The sequence below is a fragment of the Battus philenor genome, unplaced genomic scaffold (assembly GCF_028537555.1).
Source record: "Battus philenor isolate CCGP_79_NKW_IND1 unplaced genomic scaffold, ilBatPhil1.0.hap1 SCAF_11, whole genome shotgun sequence".
Taxonomy (NCBI): domain Eukaryota; kingdom Metazoa; phylum Arthropoda; class Insecta; order Lepidoptera; family Papilionidae; genus Battus; species Battus philenor.
In genome coordinates, this window is record NW_027181673.1 from 8,413,925 (window position 1) to 8,440,244 (window position 26,320).

Genomic DNA, 26,320 nt, shown 5'->3' on the forward strand with positions numbered 1-26,320 from the left:
ACATAAATTTATTTAAAGTTCGAAATTTTGTGAACCTGTATATATTTTTACAATAAGTACAATTAACATGATTCCTTTTGTATTCTTTCTCTACCCTACGTTGTTTAATCGCCATTGAAAAATTGAGTTATACTAACTTTTTATATAGCAAGCGAACATTTTTCTAATTAGTAATTTAACTATAATTTTTTTTTAATATTTCTCTTATTATATTGCTAATAAATTAAAAGTTGTATTTAATATTAAAATTGATTTCTGTATGACGTCATAATATCTAAAACACAATGGTTCTTCTAGTAACCTTTTTATAGTAATATATGCTTTAAAAATATCCTGCCAGACACTATTCTGTAGTTGTGGAACCCTTTTTTTAAATAATTTAAAGTGAAACAAAGTAAAGAATTGTGAAAAGACTGGCTCTACAATATGTACTTTTTGACGTCTAGGTTATCTGATAAAACAAATATTTCGTATTATATGTTAGGATCCCCTATTCATCTAACCAGAATTAAAGCAATTCGCGAGATTAAACCGATCACTTTTCAATAAGAGGTACAATGGTTTTTTTTTTCCTAATTTTTCAGTTTGAAATGTAAATAATCTAACGAAAACATTAATGTATGCTCAACGGACATGACAATGCCATTTTTTGTACCGCAAAACATGCCGGGGCTAATCTCTTCTATTATAGGCTGTTTCGTCTGGTACGTAATACCGCCTATATATACCTCCAAATAGTGATGAATACGTTTTCTAAAAAAGGCATCGCTTTGTACTAATATTGTCATTCTAGTTTACCAATATTATAACCTTTAAAACATTTTTCTGTGCGTTATTTTAGAAATCATTTAGAGTATGTCTTAACAAAAGTGTAATCCGCCTCATATCAGCTACATTTGTAACATTGAGAGGACTTAGAAAAGTTTTGAACACGTTTACATTTAGAAACTTGATATCTCAAATTATAATAAGAGGTATAAGAAATTTATTTCTAGTCGCATAAAGAACGTAGAGACATACTTTTTACTCTACTCCTTTCTACTATGTTATGACCGTTGTTCACAATATACTACAAAATGACGGGTAGTAAAAGAATATTTTGTAATATCTACAGTTAAATCGTAAACAAGCTTTATAAACAGAAATTGGATAATTGTACGAATTTATTTATCTTTAGTAGTTAATATGACAGAACAGAACAGAGAGAAAACATCAATAAATAAATTGACGAAAGGAATTCCTTACGGAGTCTCTACCTGTGCGCAGAACATTATCGCCCTTTTCGCACAAGCAGGTGTAGTTATCTCTGTCACTCGCCCGTTCGTAAAATGCTTTACAACTTTCTAATGGAAACCTTCACTTTTGCGGAATAAAAATTCATGAATCTCGAAATGCGGAAAGTTTTCGTTACTAAAATGCAATCCGACAAACCGAGCGAATTTGAAAGATTGAAATAAGGCGACATAACACGCAGAACAGATAGCCGGTGAGACCTTAAAGTTCTGAAGTAGAGACCAAAGAAAAGCGAAGTTCACAAGGTGAACAGACTACCTTTTGAATGTCTTCGAAAGATGATGAATGCAGACCTTTTCCAACTAGTCTTATTAGAAATATACGCGGTAAGGCCTATGTTAAAGACGTCATGCGGCTTAAATGATGATAATGAAAGTACAATTTATACTAAGACATTCCAAACACACAAACATGCGAGAGTACGATCTATGGTTATAGTGATAAAAAATCTATATTTTGAATATTGGGAATACTAATTTCTATGTTTTTTTTTTCTATCCGCTGAATAACGTCGCGTAGAAAAATGTATTCAAAGGTGAAATATTTGGTCAGCTATGGTATCAATAATGTGTGACTTTCGATTTCGAGCGTTCAACCTGTCGGAACTATGATCGAAACAGATTGCTGCTATCGTAGACATGCATTTTATCTGTTACATATCACGACGACGTTTGACAGTGAGTGTGGCATGGCTCGTACTGGTTGACAAGTAATTAACTTTTGGCAATAATAAAAGATAAAGATATCATTTTATAGTGATAGAACACTCTTTTACCTAAAACTAATAAGTGACATCATATAGACTGGAATAATTACATCTGTGAGACAAACAGAACTGCGCATTTGTACTCTACACTTTGATTCAAAGATACCAGGAGTTATTGCAGTTAAATAGCTTTATGTCCGTAAAGATAGATTTTTATGTACATCAACCTATCTACACATCATCTATTTTAGGAACTTAGGTATTTTAAAAACAGGTTCCGTCAAGATAAGGCCTGGTTTTGTTGAAAACCATTTATTATAATCGTTTTCTAGTGAATCAAGTATTGACAAATAAAAATTTTCGTACGTAAACCTCAATAGCAACCCCGGAAATGTAAGAAATGTACAAATTAGTCTATGGAAGTTCACACATAAGCTTCTTGCTGCTAATATACGGTCGTCACTAATTCCGCGCTGAATTACTTCGTGAGCACTGGGTTACCAAGCATAGCTTTGCTCAAAGCTGGGTGACATGAACTCGAGAAGAATTTGAAAAGAAAGGAAATTTACCGAAGAAGCTAGGAAATCTCACCTTAAAGTGAGAGTTCTGTTATGTTTTAGATCGGAATAAATTTGTATCAACCAAGTGCACTAACAGTGCTTTGACTTTTTACTCGTATGTTATCCGCCATTAATTTAATCGAAACGCATGAAGAAAATTAAAAATATATATAAGCAAAGAATTTCACTTTTTGATAATATTTTATTTACTTTATATAATTCTAAAGATAGAACTGTCTTATATTAAAAAAAAAACTGTTAGAATTAATTTAAATTCATATAATAGTTATTTATTTCTAGAGGTCCTCGGTTTCTTAAAAAATTATTAATTTAATAGCTGTTGTTCAATCATTGCGTTAAATTACAGTTTAGCGTGCTATACATATAAAGCTGACGGCGTAATAGTTCTATCATTTTGACATTTTGCCAGCCGAACGTGCAATTTATAATGGCGGATCTTGTGGGGGTTCGTCAAGAGTTACGGACTTTATATTGAAGGGGAACTTTGCAAGCCTCTTTTGGCTTTCGACGGAGCGTGCAAAGTGGTAAGAGTGACGATAACGTATTTGTTTTATTTCTCTTAAAACTTCTATATGAAAATGTGTATATATAATATATTGATTTTATTTCAAAAATAAAAAAAAAATCATGTTACGTTTGTTATGAATCTTTCATCATTCAAAATATGTAATACTTATACTCGTATTATATGTACTAACCTTTGTTTTTTTACTGCGCAATAATTTAATAATTTTTATTTTCATAAATATTGGTATAAAAATGTACAAGGCGCTGGTTTTACTATTTCCTGTATTACGTCAATGTCTTCCGAATTTAAATTTAATTGTAGGTTTAATGAAAAGAAACATTATCTATGCTATAATTTAAGATTAGATAATTTTGTAGATTAAGAGTACTATAAAGTGCGTAAGTACTTTTTCCTTTTAAGTAAAATATATTTCACGATAAATAAAATTTGAAATGGTGATGGACATTGCGATGATTTGAATAAGAGTATACATGTCAATAGAAATCGGATTCAACACTTCCGTCGATATGAAATATTCAGTATGCCAAACACATATTTTAACAAACCGTACTCAAAAGGGAAATCGCTTACAGACACTCGCGGATATTGGCTCAACGGAATCGACCGACGTAAAAATGATTCTGTTTCGTCGAACCTTACAAGTGATTTAATTTTCGAAGGGACCGTAACAATTGACGGAAATCGGGGTTTCCTTAAACGCGGCCTTTTGTGTCCTAATCTTGGAACGCTTGAGCAAATTTAACCATCTATTTGATTTTGATCGAGCGGACGAATGTGTTTTACTTTACAAATTGTAGTTTTATGTGACCTTTACTTTTAAAATTAAGCTTCGATATAATATTCTGAAGGTCAACTTCATGAATTACAAAATTAATGGAAAAAATAACACATACCTTAATGCGATAACTTCAACATAGTTTAATATGATCTTATTAGATCATACTGAATGCGATTACTTAATAAATACATTAAAAAAATAGAAATAAATTAGTACTGTTGTTTTTTTTTGTAACAAAAAAAGCGTATTATTTCGGAATTTAAAACTTTTCATTATCATTATTCACATATTTAGTGACTATTTGTGTACGTCATGGGAAGAATCCTTCCAGAATTAAATTGACGTGAAGTGTTCATCCAGTAGCAGTTAGATTGAATAAAAGATGCCCCCGAAACAGAATTATAGGTGCATTAGTCAGTCGGAATGACGAAAAAATCACTAGCACGGTTTCTCCTCCACGGTTCTCTATCTCAAAATTACGAGGTTTTCAAACGCGCCCTGATTTGAGAACAGTCAACAACAATATTTTAACGAACTTTTAACATTTATTATAAGATAATTTAAGACACTACATAAGAGTATATTGTAATACCGTGCACAGCTGCCTGCGAAAGAATTACAAATTTTATGAAGCCTATTCACAAGATACTTCATAAAATCCTTTTTTTTTTAATAAAAGGGATAAAATGTTATTTTTGGAAAATGAAATTCGTTCTCCACTCATACGTTACATAGAGGGCTGTCTAAAATTCAATAAACATACATATTACATGCAAGTCGATGCTCTACGTAAAATTTAATTACTACTCAAGATATCTTAAGAGCGCCGTTTTAAATGCTAACAATAGCAGGGTTCTGTCTAGAAAGCTTAGGCCTCTTATAAAAGGCACAGCACAATCGACTGCGACGCACAGCTCAATACAGACGGGTACGTGCAACAATGCTTGCGAATAACTTCCGGTGTATGCATGCCCTGTCGATACATCTTTATATAAACTCTTCACAATTGTTAGCACATTTTCATTGGAATTATTCATATTTAGATTTTACTTTTCATTTAAATTTAATTTTTCATATCGTTGGCTTCGGTTTATAGATATACTAAGTATTATAAACTCATAAAAAAAGTTCATCTCTGCAGAGAATCGATTTAAATTGTAACTATTAGTTTGTTTGATAAAATAAAGCAGTCTTTATCCCAGAATTACATTAATTAATAAGTCAGGATTGTTTTCTTAAATAGTTCCAAAACACGGATTAAATTAATTGGATATAAATTTATGGCGCTGGCGCACTTCAAAGTGAAATACATTATTTTGTGTTTATTTTTCATTAACAAATTATAACAAATATACAGTTCAGCACTCAGGTATCCTTCTTTACTTCTTGCTGGAATCACAACTTGTATTTCAGGCATATTGTGGCATTGTAGCGAGTATATTATCACTCTTTAATTCCGTGATGGTATGCAAAACTGGCTGCAATAATCAAACTCGTTTCAAAAGCCGTGCATGTTGTTGTTGCCAATGTACGCTAAACTTCCATAGATGTTTCAAATTGCACACTTTTTATACCATCGGGTTTGTTCTTGAGATCTACTCACGAAAATTTTCCTTTTCTAAATGCTTGACTTACTAGAAAACAATCATCCTGTTTCGGTACATGGCTTTCTTTCAAACTTATATCTTGTCTTGATGAAACCAGTCTCTTGAAAGACCTGCCAGATCCTTTGAACTGTCAAACTTAACTTATAAGGCTTCAAGCTACGAAGCATTGACTGCGACTATCTTTAAGATAGTATAATATATCAATTCCGAGACCTCTATACAACAAAACAATAAAAAAAATAAAAAAAATTCTATAAAAATTATCATGAAGATATGAGTCGATATTGTGTCAGAATTTCACGCCACAAAATAAAGTAAAAAAGAATTTTGCTTCAAAATTGATCGAGGTCAAAAATTTTACTTTTTTAAAAACCGCGGCACTTTCCTAACTAGCCAGTAACATGTTCACGTGATTAAGAACTTTTTCATAATGTATTTTTTATGACAGAAAAGAATTCAAAACCGCTAATTTCTTTGCTAATGCGTGTATGGACTCACAAAAGAATAATAATTCATACCGTCTCTTCAAAATTTACTCGATAATAGTAATTTTTTCGTTGTTAATTTCATTTCTCTTAAATTTTAATGTACAGTTTCAAATGTTTTAACTATATACAAAACGAAGTACACGTTTTTTTAGAAACATTCATATATTGCATCAAACATAGTTACAATAACATGTACGTGCAAATTATTTTTAGAATAGAGACCCCTGCAAGAAAATTAACAGATGACACGTGCAAGTGCGTTTATGGTGTAGTTTGCGAACGGAAATGACGTCACGATTACTCGTTGCGCGACAGACTCGATTACACGTGGCATCAGTTGCTTGTTATATTTATATAGTTAAATGGGCCTCTTATGAAATGAAGTAAAAAAACTTAAAAGAACATACCTATGAAAGAATGTATTAAGGCACATTGCTGTTTTTTCTTCTTATTGTTTGTCACTGTTTTTATATTTATATTCTTACACATGTAAAATGTACATAAGATCCCAAAGTCAAAGGAAAGTTCACTTCACCAATATTTCTCTTATTTTTAGGTCTCATCTATAAAAGCTAGACTTTTATGGGGTTTTTTACGATTCACTTGTTTAGTGCTACGAGTAACTTGCGTACGCTTTTTGAAAAAATACTACAAGTTCATGGACTAATCTATAACTATTCTTGCGATAAATACAATTGATCCAAAACATAAAATTAATATTAATAACCTGCCTAATTATATGGTGTAGTCTTTATATTTTTATTTATGTATTATTAAACACGAAATTCACCGATTCTTTTTCATTTATGGCTTTGCTTGTTTTCCGGTTCGGACACAGAGTTCATTGTCCGGAAGCAATCAAGACTCGGGACGTTGTTAGTGATACGTACACACGGAAAATCCTGAACGCCGGATCTGCTTTCGTTGTTGGTATAAAAAGCGTAGGCAACTGCGGCGTTGTTACCTTTAGTCATCATTGCGGAGTTTTCATGCAATTTTTAATTACCAAAATCAAAAATCTTGCATTGCATAACAGTATCGCTTTTATATTTATTTTAACGAAATATTAAAATAGTTTTCATCACATAAAATGAACAGAACTAATTGTTTTAATTATGGAAAGTAAAACACCCTATTCCATTACATAATTCTTTATACTGCCACAACCGCAATAATATATGAGTAACAATTATATTATAACACATTGAAAACAAAGAATTTTATGTATATTTTCCTATTGTTTAAGTATAATGATTAAACACGGTTTATTGTGTCAGTGTTAAAAATATTTTCGTACGTATATCATTTATTTGTAATATTATAATCACAAATAAATTACAAATTTTAGCTATCTATTGTATATTACAGTTCCGCAGTAAATAATGTTAAAGAAGATGAATAGAGATAAATCTACCTTAATAATAATGTATTGTAAGCAAAATGGGGACAAGTAAATATATATTTCACCCAAGATTTTATCCTATTGGGTAAACATAATATTTTTATAGGTATAACAATTTTAATTATATACGAGACCTGGTGGCAGCAGTTGTAGTAATATCATGGCAAACTGGTGTACGGTATATCTGATCATGTTTAAACAAATGTTTCTCTTTTACCGTTAGATTTCCTATTCACTGTGGTTCACTAACTCGTCATTAGTCGATAGAACGGTTTATAAAAGATCTAAATGTACCATTAACGTACCGTACCGTATCAATACATCTCTTTTTATGCATAGTTGAACACAGCTATTATTAGTTTAATATCAAATAAGTACAAAATTGATTTATGATTTATTATTTAATTTATCTGAATATCCCGCGTGACGACCTCGTTCCGGCGGGCGCTAGACCTATCATCGTGACAATCTTAGGGCGAAACGTATGCCATGCAGTAGCGCCATCTATCGGCTGATATGATGATGGATCTCAATAAATATTTATTGTTATATTGGGTTGGCAACTAAGTAATTGCTGATTTGTTCAATGAAACAAGTGTTTTTATTTTTCCTTATAATGAACTTTGAATTTCCCACAAAGTTAGGCGGACAGCAAAATTGTTTGTAAATATTTTCCTGTTTTAAGGTATAGATATCTGCCTTGTGATGGCTCATTAGAACTGCTCCAGTATCATTTATATTTAACTAGCTGACCCGGCGAACTTCGTACTGCCTAACAGTCAATGAATGTCGTGTTACCTTCTAGCTGAACTAATTTAGGCTTTGATGAAAGTAATACAATGATACAAAATAATATTAATATAGATAGAAATACAAAAGTATTTTAATATTATGAATGATGAATGATGATGAATACATACAGAATGAGAATAATAATTAAAAAAATAATAATAATTAAAGATTAATACACATGTCAGAAAAAAATGATCAAAACTATATTGTGCAGATTGGGATACACTCGGATTAATTCATTAATCGGATTTTATTTAATTCAAGCATCTTGTGGTGAACGACATTCTTTGTTTTTTGGTCAAGCGCAAGAACAAATAAAGCGCATGGATTGACCATGAGAAAAACATGCATTTTCTAGATTGACGCCACAAATAGTCCAGGATAGGCCCTGTGATTTGTTGAGCGTCATGGCGAAAGCAAGACGAATCGGGAAATGAATTGGTTAAAAAAGGGCATATCTGTTGGTATCATCAAAATCCTTGGAATAAGAACTTCTAATGGAATAAGAATCTTTAAATTTTTCTTCAATTATAGACACGTGAATGATATTGCTCATCAGTTTTCTTATCACTAAACGCGTTCAAATGCACAGTTTTGGTTGGTTTAAATTTCTAAGCATGATGACTACCGAGCCAACCTTCAGTTGTAAATTGTGCGGTGGTAAACCAGGCACATCCAAAGAGTTTAAAAATTCAGTTGGATAATTAGTGGCTTCTTCTTCTTTTGTTACACAGTCGATAAATTTGAATGAATTCAGAGTACCTACGGTTTGATTTTTAATTATAAAATTGAGATCATCTACATCTTTATTTTTAACCGTCAAAATTGCTCGCTCAATTAACCGTTTAGTATTTTTGCGGTTAGCAATGATATCCGGAAATACTTTGTTGGTACTCGTCTTTTGATGAAACGAAATTGCAAAAATTTGGAGGAACTGAAATCAAACCGCTCGATTCGTCAACAGGAACACGGCCATTTCCGATAGTCATCAATTGCTTCGAGAAATCATCAGCAGATAGATCGTTCAACAATGCAATTCTCATATATACAAACAGTTGAATTTTCTTTACATATCGCCGCAGATTTGATGCTTTGAGGCTAGCGTTTCTTTAGTCGGCAGCAGTAGATTTTGGAATAACTGGTAGTGTTTGTCGGAAATCGCCAGATAATAAAATCATTGCACCACCAAAACATCTCGAGTCATTGCGCAGATCTTTTAATGTTCGGTCTAGTGCTTCCAATGCGCGTTTGTGCGCCATTGTGCCTTCGTCCCATGTGGAGATTTTTGATGCTACTAAAACTTTAGCCATTGCGGAGTTTGAAGGTTAAATGGTAATTTTAACGCCGAGTGAGCCGTACGACATCCGTCTAACAATGTGGCCGCTATTCCAGAAGAAACAATTGCTACCGCAATTACGGATCTCACACGTACTGTGGCCAAAATCAATGACATAAGAATTGTCTTCGCAGTTCCACCGGGGGCATCCAAAAAAAATGAGCCACCATTTCCATTATCAATTGTATTAATCAGTGTATCATAGACTTCCCTCTGCTTAGGATTCAACAGTGGTACATTCGTTTTAACTGTAACTAATTCATTTGCATCATATTCACGTTCACGTTCCAATTCTCTATTAAATGCGTCATTCATTCCGCGATCTGGTGCTGGCATTCCTAACCTAACTAACAAACTGCCGCACATGAGGTAACACATATCTTCGATCAAGAGCAAAGCCTGGTTATGCATCTCCTCATTCGCCTCAAGATCGGGATTTCTTGAGCTGACACGAATTCGATGTAAAATGTCTTCTGGTCTATCTTTGTATTTGTTACACAGGTCACGTGGGTTCGATGGGAAGCATGTCGAAATGATGATAGCAAATAATGTGCGTATCTGACTTGGAGATGCAGAAATAATTACTACAGCGATTATCGTGTCCCAATAGGTATCGTTTTTAAGCAAATTCAGCTCTTGACATGCTGCTCGAAATGTGGGGCCCTCGAACATGTACCAGCAAAAACCGCAAATAGAAACATTCATCATTCTTCGGATGAACTGTGTAAATACGACCAAGAGCATCAGTAGAACGCATATCTGGATGACCAGGAACTGCATCGCCTTGCTTCCGACCTTTAAATTTCTTCGATGTAGCGTTTCAAGTGTAATAACGTGGCATTTCCGAGTAAAGCAACGTTTGTGCGAACGGATTGCTTTGACAAATCGCAAAGAAACTGGTCAGTGTTGACGCTGTGAAACATACTCTCTGACCATTCTCTTGATGCACCCCCAAATGTACAACAGTGGAATGACGTTCGCGAATAGGGAATGAGAATATTACAACTTGATAGCGCGATGATTTCATCGTTGGTATTGGATGTTTGAATACCAAAGACCGCCATGTCGCTCCCTTTCTTGACATATTTGCAAATGTATTTAATTAATGGTCTCTGCCGTTAGTTTTCGTGGATACCGTTTGGAACGTGATAGTGCCACACGGTCCATGAATCATATTCGTAATTACAACATCATGTAGGTCTGGATCGGTTTCAGGAGCAGGAATCTCCGCACATATGATGTCATCTATTTGACCTGGCCGAATTCTTTCGACTAACCAAATTAGAATATGAGCACGCGGTAGGCCTCGTTTTTGCCATTCGACTGAATACATCCAGCATCGAGTAATCCCAAAGACGTGTTGCTTAATAATGTAATTTATTAGTGACCGAATTTTGTGCGGTAATGTAGTGTCGATCACTTGATGTTTGTCCGGCAAGCAGCAGTTGAATGATTTCCATCCATTACGGATTACACGTAAATGTAATAAATAGATCTGGCCAACCATAATGACGAACATATGTCATTGCATCTTGCGCATATTCATGCATATGACGCGGACTACTGTGTATAATACTGTGCTAAAATAGTCAATCGACTAACATTTTCTGAATCTCCTTCTGTGCTAATTGCATCGCGTAAATGAATATACTCTTCCGAACGCAGTTTAGCTTGATTCAACCGAATGAAAGTCAGGCGCTTCGTTTCGATTTTAACGTACATTTCAACAATATTGATGAAGCAGTCGACGAAATCGCAACAAATAATGCGCTTTGTCAGATGAACTACTTTTAAATGGTTCGGAAACCAAATATCCGGCTTCTTAACGAGCCTGGCACGTTTTATATCGTAGGTGAAGCATCTACGTGACGATCTGTATCGACAATGTTTTTGATTTCATCCTCATTAAATTCAATTGATATTAGAAAAATCTCAAGCCAGAATTTTTCAAACCGATTTTGGCATTGCTCTTTCTGTAAGAACTTATCACCATTAACATACTTTTTGACGGCCTTTACTGTTTTCTTTCCTTTCCGGAAATATTAAACCAAGATACAGCGAAAACGTTCGTTTTTTTACTCTATTTATATACTGATATAAAAAAATTAAGTAAGTGACTTCTCAAGGACCTTGTAAGATTAATTAAAGATGACAGATAACTCAAGAAAATCATATCATTTGTAGATATATGGATATAAAATGGGAGTGATAGGGGTCTTTAACCAAAACCGGCAATCACTTATTTGACAACTTTTGAAAAGAATCTTTTTTTTAAATATTTTTTATAATACCACTTTATGATGTCAAGTTTTAAACGTTATTTATTAGAATATAGAACTGAATTAAATTTCAAAATATCCATTTTTGTTTGTCAAACTAATTTAGAAATAATATTCTTACGTAGCTTTTGGCGAATTTGCAATGTCACCGCCTCATTATAATCTCTTCAAAGTGGCGAGAGTGAGAGTACTTATACACAGTGGTGGCTTCTCGGCACTTTGCAACATATTCTGGTAATACCTACGAGAAGTATAACATTCATTATTTTGTATACGTTCCGCGTTTGTTTCCATATTAGAATCTAAAAGAAAAATTCAAGGACAAATCTTATTTTTCTAAGTTTTTAAGCATTATAAAACCACACACTCTCTTTTCCCACCTCCTCCTCGTTGCAAATAACCCCTAAAACTGTGGGACGTTGGCCTTTTTGGAAAATTTACACGCTGTGTATTTTCCCAGGTGAAAACTAAAGTGAGATTGTGTAAAAGTTTAATAGTGATAATAATAGTTTTGATTTTTTTACCGTTTTAATTTGTATCGCTTGTGTGTTTTGCTTAAATGTTTTTTTTTTATTGCGTTTGCTGAAAGCATTGAGGGATTATTGCCGCTGTATGATACGGATCTTTCGTCTCAAAGCTGCGGCAGATACCCATCCATTCACATGCTCGTGGACAAGGGGATCCAACAGTATGAATATTACAGTAACTACTTTCACTACTATTTTTCTACTTAAAGTTTTGTACTTAACGTAAATATTATTTTAAGATAAGAAAATTGAATCTTATCATGCGCTGCGCATTTCTCGGAGAGAGTAATAAAAAGGATTTTCTTTTACTTTGTAGCTTTAAATGCGTACATATTGCTTACTAACTGGGTAGTTCTCAAGCTGTTGAATTTCATTTTTATGGGTACTCTTTTGTTAGTTTCATAGTAGAAGTAATGAAAGTTTGAAATTGAAAGAGGCGGGTACACAAAAGAATTATACTGATAGAGTTCGCCTCGCGGCCGGAGATGTGATTGAATTCACTGAATAGAGTTAAGCTTAAACTTTACAAAAGATTACTTGTGTAAACGAGTTTTTCTCACGGTCGAATAAATTAGCCAACAATAACTTTTGGCCATTGAAGTTATTATACTAACTGCTACAGATATCCAAAACAGACTCATAAAAAAAATATATAAATTTTATCGTCGTATTTTTATAAATGACGTATAAATATTTTTTTTATTAAAAAAGGCAATAAGCTGGAAAACGCAATAAATTCACTTCTATTTCTATTTAGTTGAAGTATCAAATAACAAATTGAATGATAATTTAACTCGAGAGCCCGTTAATACTTTTCAATTTTATTGAACTATATTTAAAATTGGCTACCGGTGTTCATGTATTCAGTTAAATTAACGTTTTATACTTTCACTGTTATATTTTACCCATTAAGTACAGACAAATAATTTATTTTTACTAGGACGAAATGTAGATCATCTTTGTTTAAAAAAATCATCGTTAAACTTATTTTTAGCTGCTATTTGAGATTATTTAAATTTTGGGACTTTAGAGAGACCACAGATCGGGAAGCGCAGCGTTGGACGTCTCCTAACTAAGCGGCCGCTGATAATGATCGGTGATTTTTGTAACTCAATGATAATTTCGTTTCTTAATATTGTCCAAATTTCTAATGTAGTAACGTTTAAAATAAATAAATAATTAATCATAAAATTGAATCACTCGCTGTTGATAGTGCCTTTCCTGAAATTGAATATAGCTTAAGAATTCTTAACCAGAAATTCCCGCTCCGAAACACTACAATTAAGTCCTCAAAATCAAGCTTAATGCCGTGTATTGCACTTACCATAACTGTGTTCTCATATAGTGCATCATCACAGTCTTTATTTAACGAAGAGGCAAAAACTTTGAGTCCACGTAGCATTCATTGTGATCATAAATAGCGGGATTAATAAAAAAAACAGCATATAATCTTGACCTAAGATTTCTTTATTTCATCTCCATAAACCAGTAGACACCCGCTGGGCGTTAAAAAGAAAGAAGTGAGTTACAAGCGTTAAGTATTTTAAAGCTGGTCTGTGAGTCTGCATTTTAATTTGTGGCACAACTTACAATTTGCTTTCAGCCAACGTTTCTGTTTATAATAGTGTCATTAGAAGAATAACGAGTTTAAAGGGTGTACTTTTAAATTCATTTAGATAAAGTTTCGTGTAAAGTTATTTCTATAAAGAAAACCGATCTTTTTGGTAATCGATAGGGGAGTTTCATGTTTCTCATGCCTAAGTAAGTTATGAAACGTAATTTCATTTTCAGGGTATAAACTAATTAAGCGTTTCGTAGACTAAATAAGTGTATTTTAAATGCTTAAATCTAAAAAACTTTTATTATTTATGATTTCCAAAAGGACTGGTTGAAAGCTACCTGCATCCATCGCCTTATCTGCATCTTTATATTATTATTCCTTAATAATTACAGGTAGTCATAAAAGTTGATGTGTATAATATCACGTACGGTGCCTGTTTTAAATAAGCTGTCTGTAGACAACATTGTTGCCAATGTGAATAAATTATGATGCTGCAACAAGTATGTGCTCAATAATTCTCAACTAATACACACCAAGTATAATTTTATTTTTTTACATTCTAAATAGAAAGCAAAAACTTGTGAATATCTAATAATAATTTCATTTAATTTTAGCCTGACCATAAATAATAAACCTAGGCATCTTATATTCTAAAAATAACGAAACTTGCAGTCCCATTTCGTGGTCATTAATAGCGGAACATGGTTATGCTTAAGCTTTTTTTTGTTTAGAGATAAATACGTGCTCACATCAGTGTTAAAGTGATGTTTTTAGATGGCATATAATATCTACATCAATGGTGAAAATTCATTAAATAATCGAACCCGTTCAAATAATGATGATAGCGACTTGGAATATTTAAAAACAAATTACCGTGTTCAATGTTTTAACTATTGTACGATTTAGAGTATATAGTACTAAAATACTTGTGCGATAATAATGATAAAATAGCACAATTTTTTTACCGGCGTTATCGTCTTGGTTCTTAAGGATTTAAGAATTATTTGTTAAATTAAAACAAATCAATAGTAAAATACAATGTTAAATACTACGACATGTAGTCGCGTTGCCAAACGAATCTGTTATCTAAAAGTATATTTACGTCTTCCTTTTATTAATGTATATAAATATTTTTTTCTCACGTGATGTAATAAGTTAATATGACATTGAATTTAAGCAAAACAAGTGTAAAATCAAGTATTACACCTGAGAATAAAACGTGTCATTGAAAACAAAATTCATATCAAATTCTAATCAAACATTATCAATGTCACGGGTAATAGGGTTAACTATTATGACAAACTGGTATCAGGCAGCAGATGATAATGAAGAAGAATGATTTGCACAGAGTCGTAATAATTAAGCGATGGGACGTCCCAACCGACGGCTTTTGTCAAGTTAATCTAATAAAAGCGAGCCGGCTGCAGAGTGTGCAAGCACTCCTTTGTTTGAAGAAACCTTTATTTTATTGTGGATGGCTTCGCCCGCTCGGGTGGCAAACTTCCTAGTTTCTTGTCTATTACTACCTTTCATAGAAATCCTCATATGTTTTATAAACTAATTCGTTTAAAAATGTTGATTTATCATCATGTTAATTTTACACAAGGCTGACGTTTATGCATTTGCTAGAAATATAAAAGATTTCAATATTTTACGTATTTTGAATTGTTTTTTTACTCCAATTCTTATACCACAATAACTTTAGTAATTTCATTTATATTTGTTTCAGAATGTGAACCGGTTCGTCAGTCCATCAATGACGGTAAATTTTAAATGACCAAAGTGGACAATGCGGTCACAAGCTTCGAAAACCTTACCTAAGAAAGGGGCTCTGAGTAAACCAGCTTTTAAGGGCAATTCGAATTCGAAATCCACTAAGAAGAAAAGTGTAACATCAAAAAAGACAAAGAATTTACAAAAAGCTTATCTAAAAGGATCTAAAAAAAATATTATAAAAGATGTGGCTTCCAGTTCAAACTTTGATATTTCCGTTGAAGAAAAAAGAGACCATTCATCGGAGACGGCAAAGGCTGAAACATCAAAAGGCAGTCAATCAAGAAGTAATTCACCAACTAAAAAGTCCAAAAAAGATTCAAAGGAAAAGAAAGACGCGGCTAAAAATACTTCTAGAAAAGTAACCTCAAAAACTGTTGTAACCAAAAAATGTTTAAGAACACCTAAAGTAACAAAAACAGTCGATAACACTGATGTCGATATTAAGAAAAATGATGATGCAAAGTACAAAATTAATTTAGAAGCACAGAAAAAACCTTCCGCAAATTCTGCTAAGGCTAAACCTACTACTAAGAAAGGACCTAGTCCTAAAAAGAAAAATGCAGGTGCCACAGTTCTTCAATCTGATGACAAAGAAAAGTTAATTGACACTGATAAGAATTTAGAGAAGAATGACAATAAGGACATTAAAGAACCTTTAGTTACGAAGGACCAACCGCCTAATACGTCAAATACAAAAAAAGATGAAACCAAAACACAAGGCAATGTTGAAAGCAAAGTTATTAGCGACAATTCTACATTAAATAGTACTTTGTCTAGTACTTCTTCAGTGAGTCAATTAGAAACGCCTAAAACTGAAACCGAACGACCGCTTAAATTTTTTACATCGAGTAGATCTCCGAGAACGGTTGATATTGATGTTAAATGCTGTAAATATTCGAAAGGGAATTTAAATATGTCTGAAAGATTTCTAACAATGAAGTGCGAAACAAAAAATGATGACCAAAACAAAGATAAGAACACTTCCAATCATTTAGTATCACAAGGAGCTGAAATTGACGTTTACACTTTTACGGATAAAGTAGACTCGCCTAAAAGTATTTTGTCCGATTTTCGTAACCCTAGTAATAAAAGTATAGGGAGAGTTCGACCCATAGCTCGAGTTAAGGGCACAGTTGTTGATAAGAAAAATGATACAGAGAGGAAAAAATATTCCCCGCATAGACCTATTGAAGAAGTAGTGAAACAATTGAAAGCAAACAAACGTTCAGAAGCCACAGGAATTGGTCATAAGCAATCTGGTGAACAAATATCTGATCCGGATTCAAACACAAGTAATAATGAAAAAGAGTTGGAAGATCAGCCGCAACCAATTGTGAGCAAGTCATATAAAATGGTTGCTCGGAAATCAAGTATAACGGGGAAGCCCTTTAGTCCGATTAAGTTCTTTGAACAAGATTCTGAATCCCCAAAAACTCAAGATACGGTACATTGTTCAGAAAAAGTTAGCACGACAAAACAATCGGTAACTAAAAAACAACAAAAAAAGAATTCGTTGTCGGACGAAGATATAAATAGTTCCAAATTTTTAATAAACAAAAAGCCAGTAAGTTATACCTCATCAGAAGAAAGTGTAAGTGAGTCTAATGATGATAATGATTCAAAGGAATCTTCTGAATCAGATACTCCTAAAGCTAAAAAGACGAAAACTAAAAAATTTAAACGGATTACGGATACCCAAAAAAAATCTACGTCAAAAGAACTAAAAGAGTTATCTAAAGACTCGCTAACAGATCTCAAAGATAATTTTGCTTTATTGTGTAATGAAAAACCAAGCAAAAGACGACTGAAGTTATTATCTATGTGGGCAGGGCCGAAAAAACATAGAATTGCTTCTTTGAATGCCATAGCGAAAGTCCATTGTTTGTATGAAAATGAAAGTAGGACCCATATGGAATTAGGTTTGATGAAAACTGTAGACCGTCAAGCGATACCTAGTACTTCTAAAACTACTGCCGTTAAAAAGAAAGAAACTAAACAAAAAGAACCAGACCAACAAGATAGCACTTCTGAATCAGAGTATGAAGTTAAAAGAGATAAAAAAGAAGAAAGTTCTGAAAGTTCAGATGATAATTTACCACAAAGGACTTTACGTGGTGTTCCAGGAATTAGAAGCGCGGGTAAATATTGGGACCCTAAGTCATCTACATCTTCAAGCGAAGATAGTGAACTTGAAATAAAATCAACTTCTAACGTCCCAGATAGAAAGAAAACTACTTCTAAAAGTTCTGCTGCAAAGTCCGATACAGAGAAACCGCAACCAAAATTTAAAAAAACCACTGGCGTTCCTGTTAAGAAAAAACGTAACAGAAACGAAGTAGTCATGGATCTAAAAGATATGGTGGTTCAAAAGCGAATGGCTAGTTTAAATGCCACAGCAATTTTAGCAGCTAGCTACGAAAAGCGATCTCCAAAATCAAGCAAAGATGACACCACTTCTGATTCCTGTAGCGATGAATCTTTCACTCATAAATCAAAAAACGTATCAAATGTTGGAGTGAAATCTGAAGTTAAAAACGAAGATACTAAAAAAGAGAACGAAGATAGTACAATAACGGACAGAAAACAAAAAGTCGAAGTAATCGTTAATCAAGATACAGATGTTACAATAACGGGGGTGTATTCAACTCATCACCATGAGGGTTTTTGCACTGTGTCAGGAATGCAATACCGTATATCGTCCACGAGTCATACGCAGACAACGGCGACAGCTAATTGCGAAAAGGTAAAAATGAACTTAATCTACGTACTAAAACAGTACGTTCGTTCCTGGTTTTTCAAAGTACAAAATATTATTAAGGAATTACTTACTACATTATTTGCAAGATATTTACTTGATACACCATGTAGTAAGCAATGTACTCTAGTGAAGTTTTTGTAACCAGAAGTTCTCTGAAATACTGCATTTTCATTTGATATCATGAGAATTCACGCGACTTGATAAATAGTTATTCTTTTTAAATTCTCGATAATAAATAAAACTGGTTGTAATAATATTTCTCCTTTCGTTGTTACGTGAACTCAACTTAAGCCTGAATATTGTGCAAGTTTTATTGTAATCTTTTCTATCAATAAATGTTTACAGTACTTACTAGAGCTTAATTGGTGTACAGGAGGGATGCCCTCGTGATGAAGGATCAAGATACACGCCTTTGTCTGCATTATCATCAATGCAACCTCCAGCAGAGCACACTCACACACATCCACATCCAGGTAAGAAAGTTATTATTTACAAATTCATGTAAAACATTTAAATTTGCTGTCAACATTTCGATAGTTACTTTTATTTTCACGGTATTTGTCGTAATTACAAATAAATATAACAACAAATGGTTGGCAAAATACAGTCAGAGAATATCACTGAAAACACTTTTTTATTTATTGTTATTATATTATTGGCCTTAGCAACAACAAACTTTCTCTGCTGCAATTTTTTCACAAACATGATGATACAGTATACTCAGAAGATCCTTAAACCTCATATTCTTTAGATATAACTGGTTGGCATCACGCCAGTCGGACAGATGTCAATGCAGAACCTCAAAAAGGTTCTTATATGATAACGCCTTTTGACATATTCTATATGTACTATATTATTCAGCATAAATGTTAATGTGTTATTATTATTTTGTTTTAATTATCTACACATTTTGATTTGCAATTTAGTGCATTTCTTTCTGCCGCAAAAGGCAGAAAGCATTTTTATGTTTATTGTTGTCTTAAAATAGTTTTTTTTTTAGTTTAAAGTCACGAATGTGTTTCAAAGCATCGCATTTTAATTTTTTAGAATGAATTTAAACAGCGTATACTTTCTAAAACATGTGGTTTGACTTCTGTGGCCTTGTCACTAAATATAATATACTCAAACCACCACAAAAACGTGCGTTTGCTGTTATTAATGATTTTTTTTATTTTTGCAATTTCAATTAAATTTAAATGTAATTCACGAAGTTGTCAAGAAAAAATGTTAATTGGTAGGATCTTGCTAGATGCCACCGATACTTAGATAAGCATCTAGTAAAACAACAGTCGTCGCAAAAATTGATCACTACTACATGATAAGTAAAAAAAGTGAACTCAAAATAATTACGAAGTGGAATTTTCAAGTGACCAAAGCTAATTTGAACCAGTTTTCCGCAAGAACCTTCGCGATTTTTTGCAGACCTTATCTCCACCGCATAAAACAGGTTTCAGTGCAAATAATAATCTCCTATATACAAGTGACAAAATAGAGTTACTAGATCTATTCGTAGGATTGATGTTACAGAAAGTTTACATTTTTAAAATAACATCGTCCTCTATTAAAACTACGCTCATCACAATAATAATAAATATTAACTGTAGGGTCTCCACAAAATCGTGTCAAAAGTAGTTTCCTATTCGTTCGATTTAATCGTGCACAAAAAATTTGGAAATTTAGTACATTAGTTGTCTACGAGTCAGGTGAACAGGTTTAAGTTTTTAAGAAATTGGTACTTATTGACTACATATTTTGTACAATACTGGTTCTAGCATATGACAGTGTGATTTCCCGCCATTTCTTATCACTTGGACTTATAACGGTTGTAACCCTGCAATGGCACCGTTCCAACTCCCCCTATTCCGCGGATATTGGAGAGCGGCCACTTATCTAAGCAGTCTTCCAGTCTTCCAACAGCCAGACTCCAAATCAGCACTATCGACACTCTTTCACATTCAATTTAATTTTTACATTTACTAATATTTTATTTGACACCCTAAAGATGGATGGTGCAATTTTTAAGTCCAACATTTCTTAAACTCCGGGTCTGCATGATATTATTAGTAAAGATTGTACGACCAGAGAGAAACCAATAAGACCGGGTGTGTCTCCACAAACCCTAATTACAATAGATTAAGAACCCATATATATTAATTAATGTCATCATATCAACTTATTCCAAGATCTTTTTTTGTATAATATCTACAAAAAACGTAGCCTTTTTCCAAGTTTTTTCCAACTTTGTCCAAGTTATAGGTGCATAACCAATGCACATTGTTTTGTACAAATGGATTAAAATTGAGGCTTAATTTTAAGTAAAGTTTTAATTTAAATTTCTACTTTTTTGGGTAACATTACAAGTTATTTTTAATGTATTCTTAAAAAAAGGAATCTGAAATAAAACATGGAAACGTAAGTATCATTTAAATAAATGTGTCGAGAAAAATTCGAAAGAATTCGCAATTAATTTCAAAGGAAATATCAGGCAAAGTGATTTTCCGCCCGCATTAATACAGAGTTGGATTTAATTTCAACGGATTAGCGGAATCCCATTTCAGTAATACGCGTTCATTAGCGTCTAAGCAGCGTAACCTTTTTGTTATCACGCTGAGAAAAAACACCGGCGTCGTTCCTTCGTACAAACAAGATACAAAGAGGCAAAATAACGGGAAAATGAAAACGCGGCGAACACTGAAGTTGTTTGAGTTAATCATGAAAGCCTGACGCTAAGCGACTCTCCGACTCAGCTTTTTTGTTTTGTTTGCTCGGGGGATAAATGTATGACAACAATGAGATATGTTTAAAACGTAAGCAACATGTTTACCATTTAAGTCACACTTACCTTTTTAAATCAAAGTAGATGGCTGCGTTCCAGAGCTTAATAAAAAAGAAAGTTTTGTTGGACTCACTAGTCTTTTATTCTTCTCTTCAACCTATTCCTTAAAGTCAATCTCATCTGGCTCAATATGTTCACCTAGGTTAATAATCGATGTGCTTACATAGATTTAATAAACAAAAGTACAAATATGAATTACCGTCAATTTGTATAATATATTGCAAATTTTATTCAGAACTGATCTCGTTTTAAATTTTAGAATATTCACATATAGACCTGACCCTCTCTCCGGTATTGACGACGAATAATAAATTTGTGTAATTCTCTCGGTGTTATCTTATTTATTAACAGGTCAATGCGCGCTGTATGTCAACACATGGATTATTGTAGACTAACTTTGCAGATCTGTCTCAATTTATGGATCATATTATGAAGTTTCAAACGTATTCACTTGTCTTAAAAGAATATATGAATTTTTAATTCATTACACTATGTAACATATTATGAAATGGTAACTAGTAAACCAGTATTTACATGAAATTTTAACAATTTCTTTTTACCTACTTTATTATTTTTTTACTAAATTAAATTTGTTTTCTCTATTCCTATGTTAAAATAACATTTCCAAAAAAACGCTATTCATCTAGGATTTATGATCAGGTGTTTCTAATTCAAAAAATAACACATGAATGAACGATTAGAAAAAAAAACACTTTATGCTATGCCAGTCAAAAAATTACTAAATGCTTATGAAGCCAGATAGTGCCAAATTATTAAGAGTTTTAAATTGTTTTGGTAAAGACAACCAAAAAGATAGATCTAATTTGAGCAAGCATGGATATTATATCACTTGCGCAGTTGTAATAAAACACATTTTGTAATATAAAAAGTGTGACTAAGGCAATTTAAGTTTCTTATTATTTTTACGTTATAGTCTACTCTATAATAATGCAAATTACGCGCGTCTTGAAGCAAAGCTCTCTTAAGCCGCTTGTCTCGGGAACACATTATTTTAATAAGGTACATATACATTTCGTGTAATAATGTTTACTTCGCTGTGTAACTGTGATTCTCTAAACTACTAGAGGCGACTTATTAAGTAGCCAAAGCGCACATAGAGTTAGCAAATGTTTGGAACTTTAATATGCGGCGAGGTGGTTAAGTTTTTCTTTTTATTTGAACATTTTTTTTTCATTTATTCTATTCTTGGAAACGTGAACTTTTCAATTTTTTTCATTAATAAATTAAGTAAAATAATTATTATCGCTTTTTGTTTCTGTTTTCTTTAGTTTATCTCAACCAACTCAAACCTATCAAAGTCAATTTGATGAATGCAATCATATTTTTATTTCTTATTATGTGTATATAATTGTGTAAGTAAATAAAATATAGCCTCAATGACGGATCTTCCGCTGATCTTAATAAATGTATGATTGTACGTGACGTACACGTCGACAATTTGTCTTTCTCGATTTCGATACGATGGTTGTCCACAAGAAATTGCCTTAAGTGATAAAACTGCCTATTTTACTTCTTTTAGTTATTATGTATTTCTTTCCTAACAACTACAATTAAGAATAATAAATAAATAAAAATAAATGTAAGATTTCTAAGGTTTTTGAATATAGTTTTCTTTGTTGTTATTCTAACTACGTCTTCGCAGAGAACAAAAGTAAACATGTAACTCTTCTTTTATCTATCTACTATAGTACTAAGATTTCTATATCCTATTTTAATTCCAGTCATTGCCACTTTGAATGTAATTTTTAATTTTAGTTCCTGAATTGGGAGGCCTTTCCCGTCGACCTGGCTGCTCCAGTGCATTCTCCGCGCCTTCGCCGTCTGCACACCATGATCCAGGTTTGTGTTAACAAAGTTAATACTGGTTAAGATATCTCTGTTATGATACAGCGTTAAATACAAGAAGAAAAAATAAACTCATAAGAACTTTTCATTCTTAAAAATTTCACGAATCCTTCATGGGTATTTGTATATACAATAAACTTTCTAGTACCCTAGATTTAAAACTAGGAAAAGAATATTTTAGCTCTAAAATAAATTAAATAAATCTTATTACAACTTTCAAGAGTTTTTAGTTGAACGAAGTGTGTGGAAGTTGGTTTGTTAACTCATTTGCACGATTAATATTATATGTAAATATCTAAAATTTTAAATTTCATTTAATAAGAGCCACTGTTGAATTTCTGGCCAGCTCTATCAGCAAATCGTCTTCTCAGCACTCGGAACCGGGGGTAGTTTACTATTTACAATGTTAAAATATTTGACGGTTCAAAAGTACTTGTAAATGCTTATTTGAAAAAGATACTTTGAATTTGAAGTAAAATCTAATCTAATCACAGAAATATATAAGCGAGTACAATGCATGAAATACATTTTGAAAATCATATATTAGTTACAAATTATATAAGAATGAGAAAAAAAAACATTTCATCGACATTATAAAACATTATTCGTATAAACATACGAATAATGTTTTATAATGTCGATACATTTACACGTTCTCCCTGTTTCGACCGTACAGCTTATGCCAGTAAGTCACAAAAAGCAACTATTTTACAACTTTCAACAGAATTCCGTTTTCGCTTTACACGCGCGAAAACTTTTTAACTGACTGAAAACTGTTTTAATTGTTGCTGTTGTGTGCGAAAATTTGTTAAAAGCTCTATCATGTCTAAGCGACCTTTGCTTCCAATTTCGAAGTTTAGACGTCGAATATTTGTGAAATATAAAATATTTAACACAGGATTCGGTTAGTTCTTAATCCTATATTTACACCCTTCAGTTACTAGTTACACATACAATTTCTAAAAATTTTTGGTTTGTTGGAAAAAATATTTAATTATGTTTCTATTTCAGTTAATATCCAAATGAGATGTAATACATCAAATCAACTTTCATATTCTTTTAAAAAATACATCACTTTATTTGCATAAAATAAATCTTTTTCTTCCTCAAACGTCACAATAAATTTCCTCTATGCTATATAACCTAATCATACACTACAATACATAGTCGCTTAATTCGTCTCGTGAACTTTCTATTCATTGTAGATACGATATTTCTGATTAAAGCTAAAAAATTACCTGGAAACAAATATTAATTACGTTATGGTAGTGTCCTTCAATTAAAATCACTAGTCAATTTGTTACAATATAACATTTGATCAACAGTCAGAACTATAAATTGGTTTTAAAATCTATTCAGATGTTACATATATCTTAGTAACAACATAATACTGCAAAATATGTCAAGTAACATAAATATTCTTGAAAGATATATTTCTTTAAAGTTTCTAACAGAAGATTACAGCAGGATACATTTCAAGTTGTCGTTGTTTGCATTTATTTGCAAGGTTAAGACCGTACGTATTGCAGGCGCTTTAAATAACTGCTTCCCCGAGATGCAGAGCTCGACTGGGCCCGATATAATAGTAAAGACGAGAAAATTCTTTCGCTCCGCGGTCCCTCGCTTAAGTAATTAATTCCTTTGCCCGGCTGTTTGAATAAATCTTAGTCAACTGGAACATAATAAATGTTGTCTTAAAGTTTTAAAACCTTAAACGTGCTGTTTTTTGACGCTTGAATGCAAATAATTGTTTTTATTCATGATCGTGATTTAAATTGGTTAGTCGAAGAAATATTTTCATTTCAACTTCGAATAATTTTTATTTAATGAGCTTTGAAAAAATTTATTAAAATTAGTAAAGTAAATTCTCTTTGAAAAGTTATGTTTCTTCGATTTATAAATTGCGAAATAGTCCAGTGGCCTGACACGTGACTATTCGCTCTGTCGTCCTGAACGGATCACGTTATCGACCAAATCTTTCCGATTTGTTTGCGCAAGGAAAACTTTGAAACTGGGGCTTGAGTACGTAAGGCGAGTTGTTTAGTCTCCGGTGGATTATGAATTAACTGCGTTACCTTCCACTCGAGAGTTTCTTCACGCCGCTTGCACTCAGAAGTCACACGGTAATGTTCAAAGAATATTTTGCAGAGTTCTCTCTTAATTTCCTGCATTTGCTAGTACTCGTATATTTCTTATGTTTTAATCTTCGCCTTCATTTTTTTTTCTTTTTTTCCAAATACAAGTATGTACGAGTACATCAGTCCGTTGATAACCGAAAATGAAATGAAAGTCGGAAATATTGAATTTTTTTTTTAAATTTAAACACCTTTAAATTAAAAAGTTCTCAAAAAGTATAGAACAGGATTTATTGAAAATGACATCTTTTGTCTAAAGTATTATGTTAGAAAAATAATAGTTTTATATAGATAATATAGTTCGTAGAATATTGATAAATGCCTTTATCCTCTTTTGTCCAAGAGACTTCTTTGTTAATTATTAGTGCTTTTAGCATCTCTTTTAAAATTCTAACAATTGAAAATGAATGTATACAAAAGTAAAGACTAAAGAATTCGTCATTTTTTGTTTTTTCTTATAATTCCCTTTTAGTCTACTTTTTAACGTTATAAAGCTAAGGTCATCGTTACAAAAGTGACTAGGTTTTAATTATTATATGTCCATCCTTAGAGCCATATTGACATTCTTTTTTTATAATTTAATTTGTTAAATCAATAAATCAAGTCCATGTGTTTTAACTTTTATTTTATTTATTTTTTACATCAAATATTGCGACGAGCCTGTGGTCTAGTAAATATTTGATATCGAACAAGCGATGCTTCGCTCAAACCGTGAAAGCTTTTATAGAGGCGCGCTAGCTGAATAATACATGTTTTATTATTTTTGAGGAGATAAATTTCACATGATTTATAAATTAATTTCAATACGTGTGCCCACAATTATTTTCCTGCACACCTTGATATGAATCTAAAAACTAAGGCAAATTTATTCATCGATATTCATGGTCGCTTGACTGTTGGTTAGGGTACCACTTTGCAAGTTTTTTTTCGTTTCAAAAAGGTTTGCCATGTTATAACATTCCTCAAGGTGACTTTTCAACGTTTAACAAGTAGTTTTACCTCCATTTTTATTCGCGTCTGTGCGTAGACATCATTATTTATATTGTTCTTGCAGTCCATATTACGAGATC

General features: G+C 32.5%; 1 protein-coding gene across 4 annotated transcripts in view; it reads left to right on the forward strand.

Annotated features, from left to right (window-relative positions):
- Hers (Histone gene-specific Epigenetic Repressor in late S phase) overlaps positions 1-26,320 on the forward strand; it is a 217,070-nt gene that overhangs the window by 44,714 nt on the left and 146,036 nt on the right. For all 4 annotated transcript variants that reach the window (XM_068774595.1, XM_068774588.1, XM_068774574.1 and 1 more), the window contains exons 2-4: positions 15,609-18,398; positions 18,787-18,886; positions 23,026-23,109. In XM_068774595.1, the coding sequence (XP_068630696.1) occupies positions 15,669-18,398; positions 18,787-18,886; positions 23,026-23,109 (2,914 nt within the window). In that variant the 5' untranslated portion in view covers positions 15,609-15,668. The remainder of the gene's footprint in view (positions 1-15,608; positions 18,399-18,786; positions 18,887-23,025; positions 23,110-26,320) is intronic.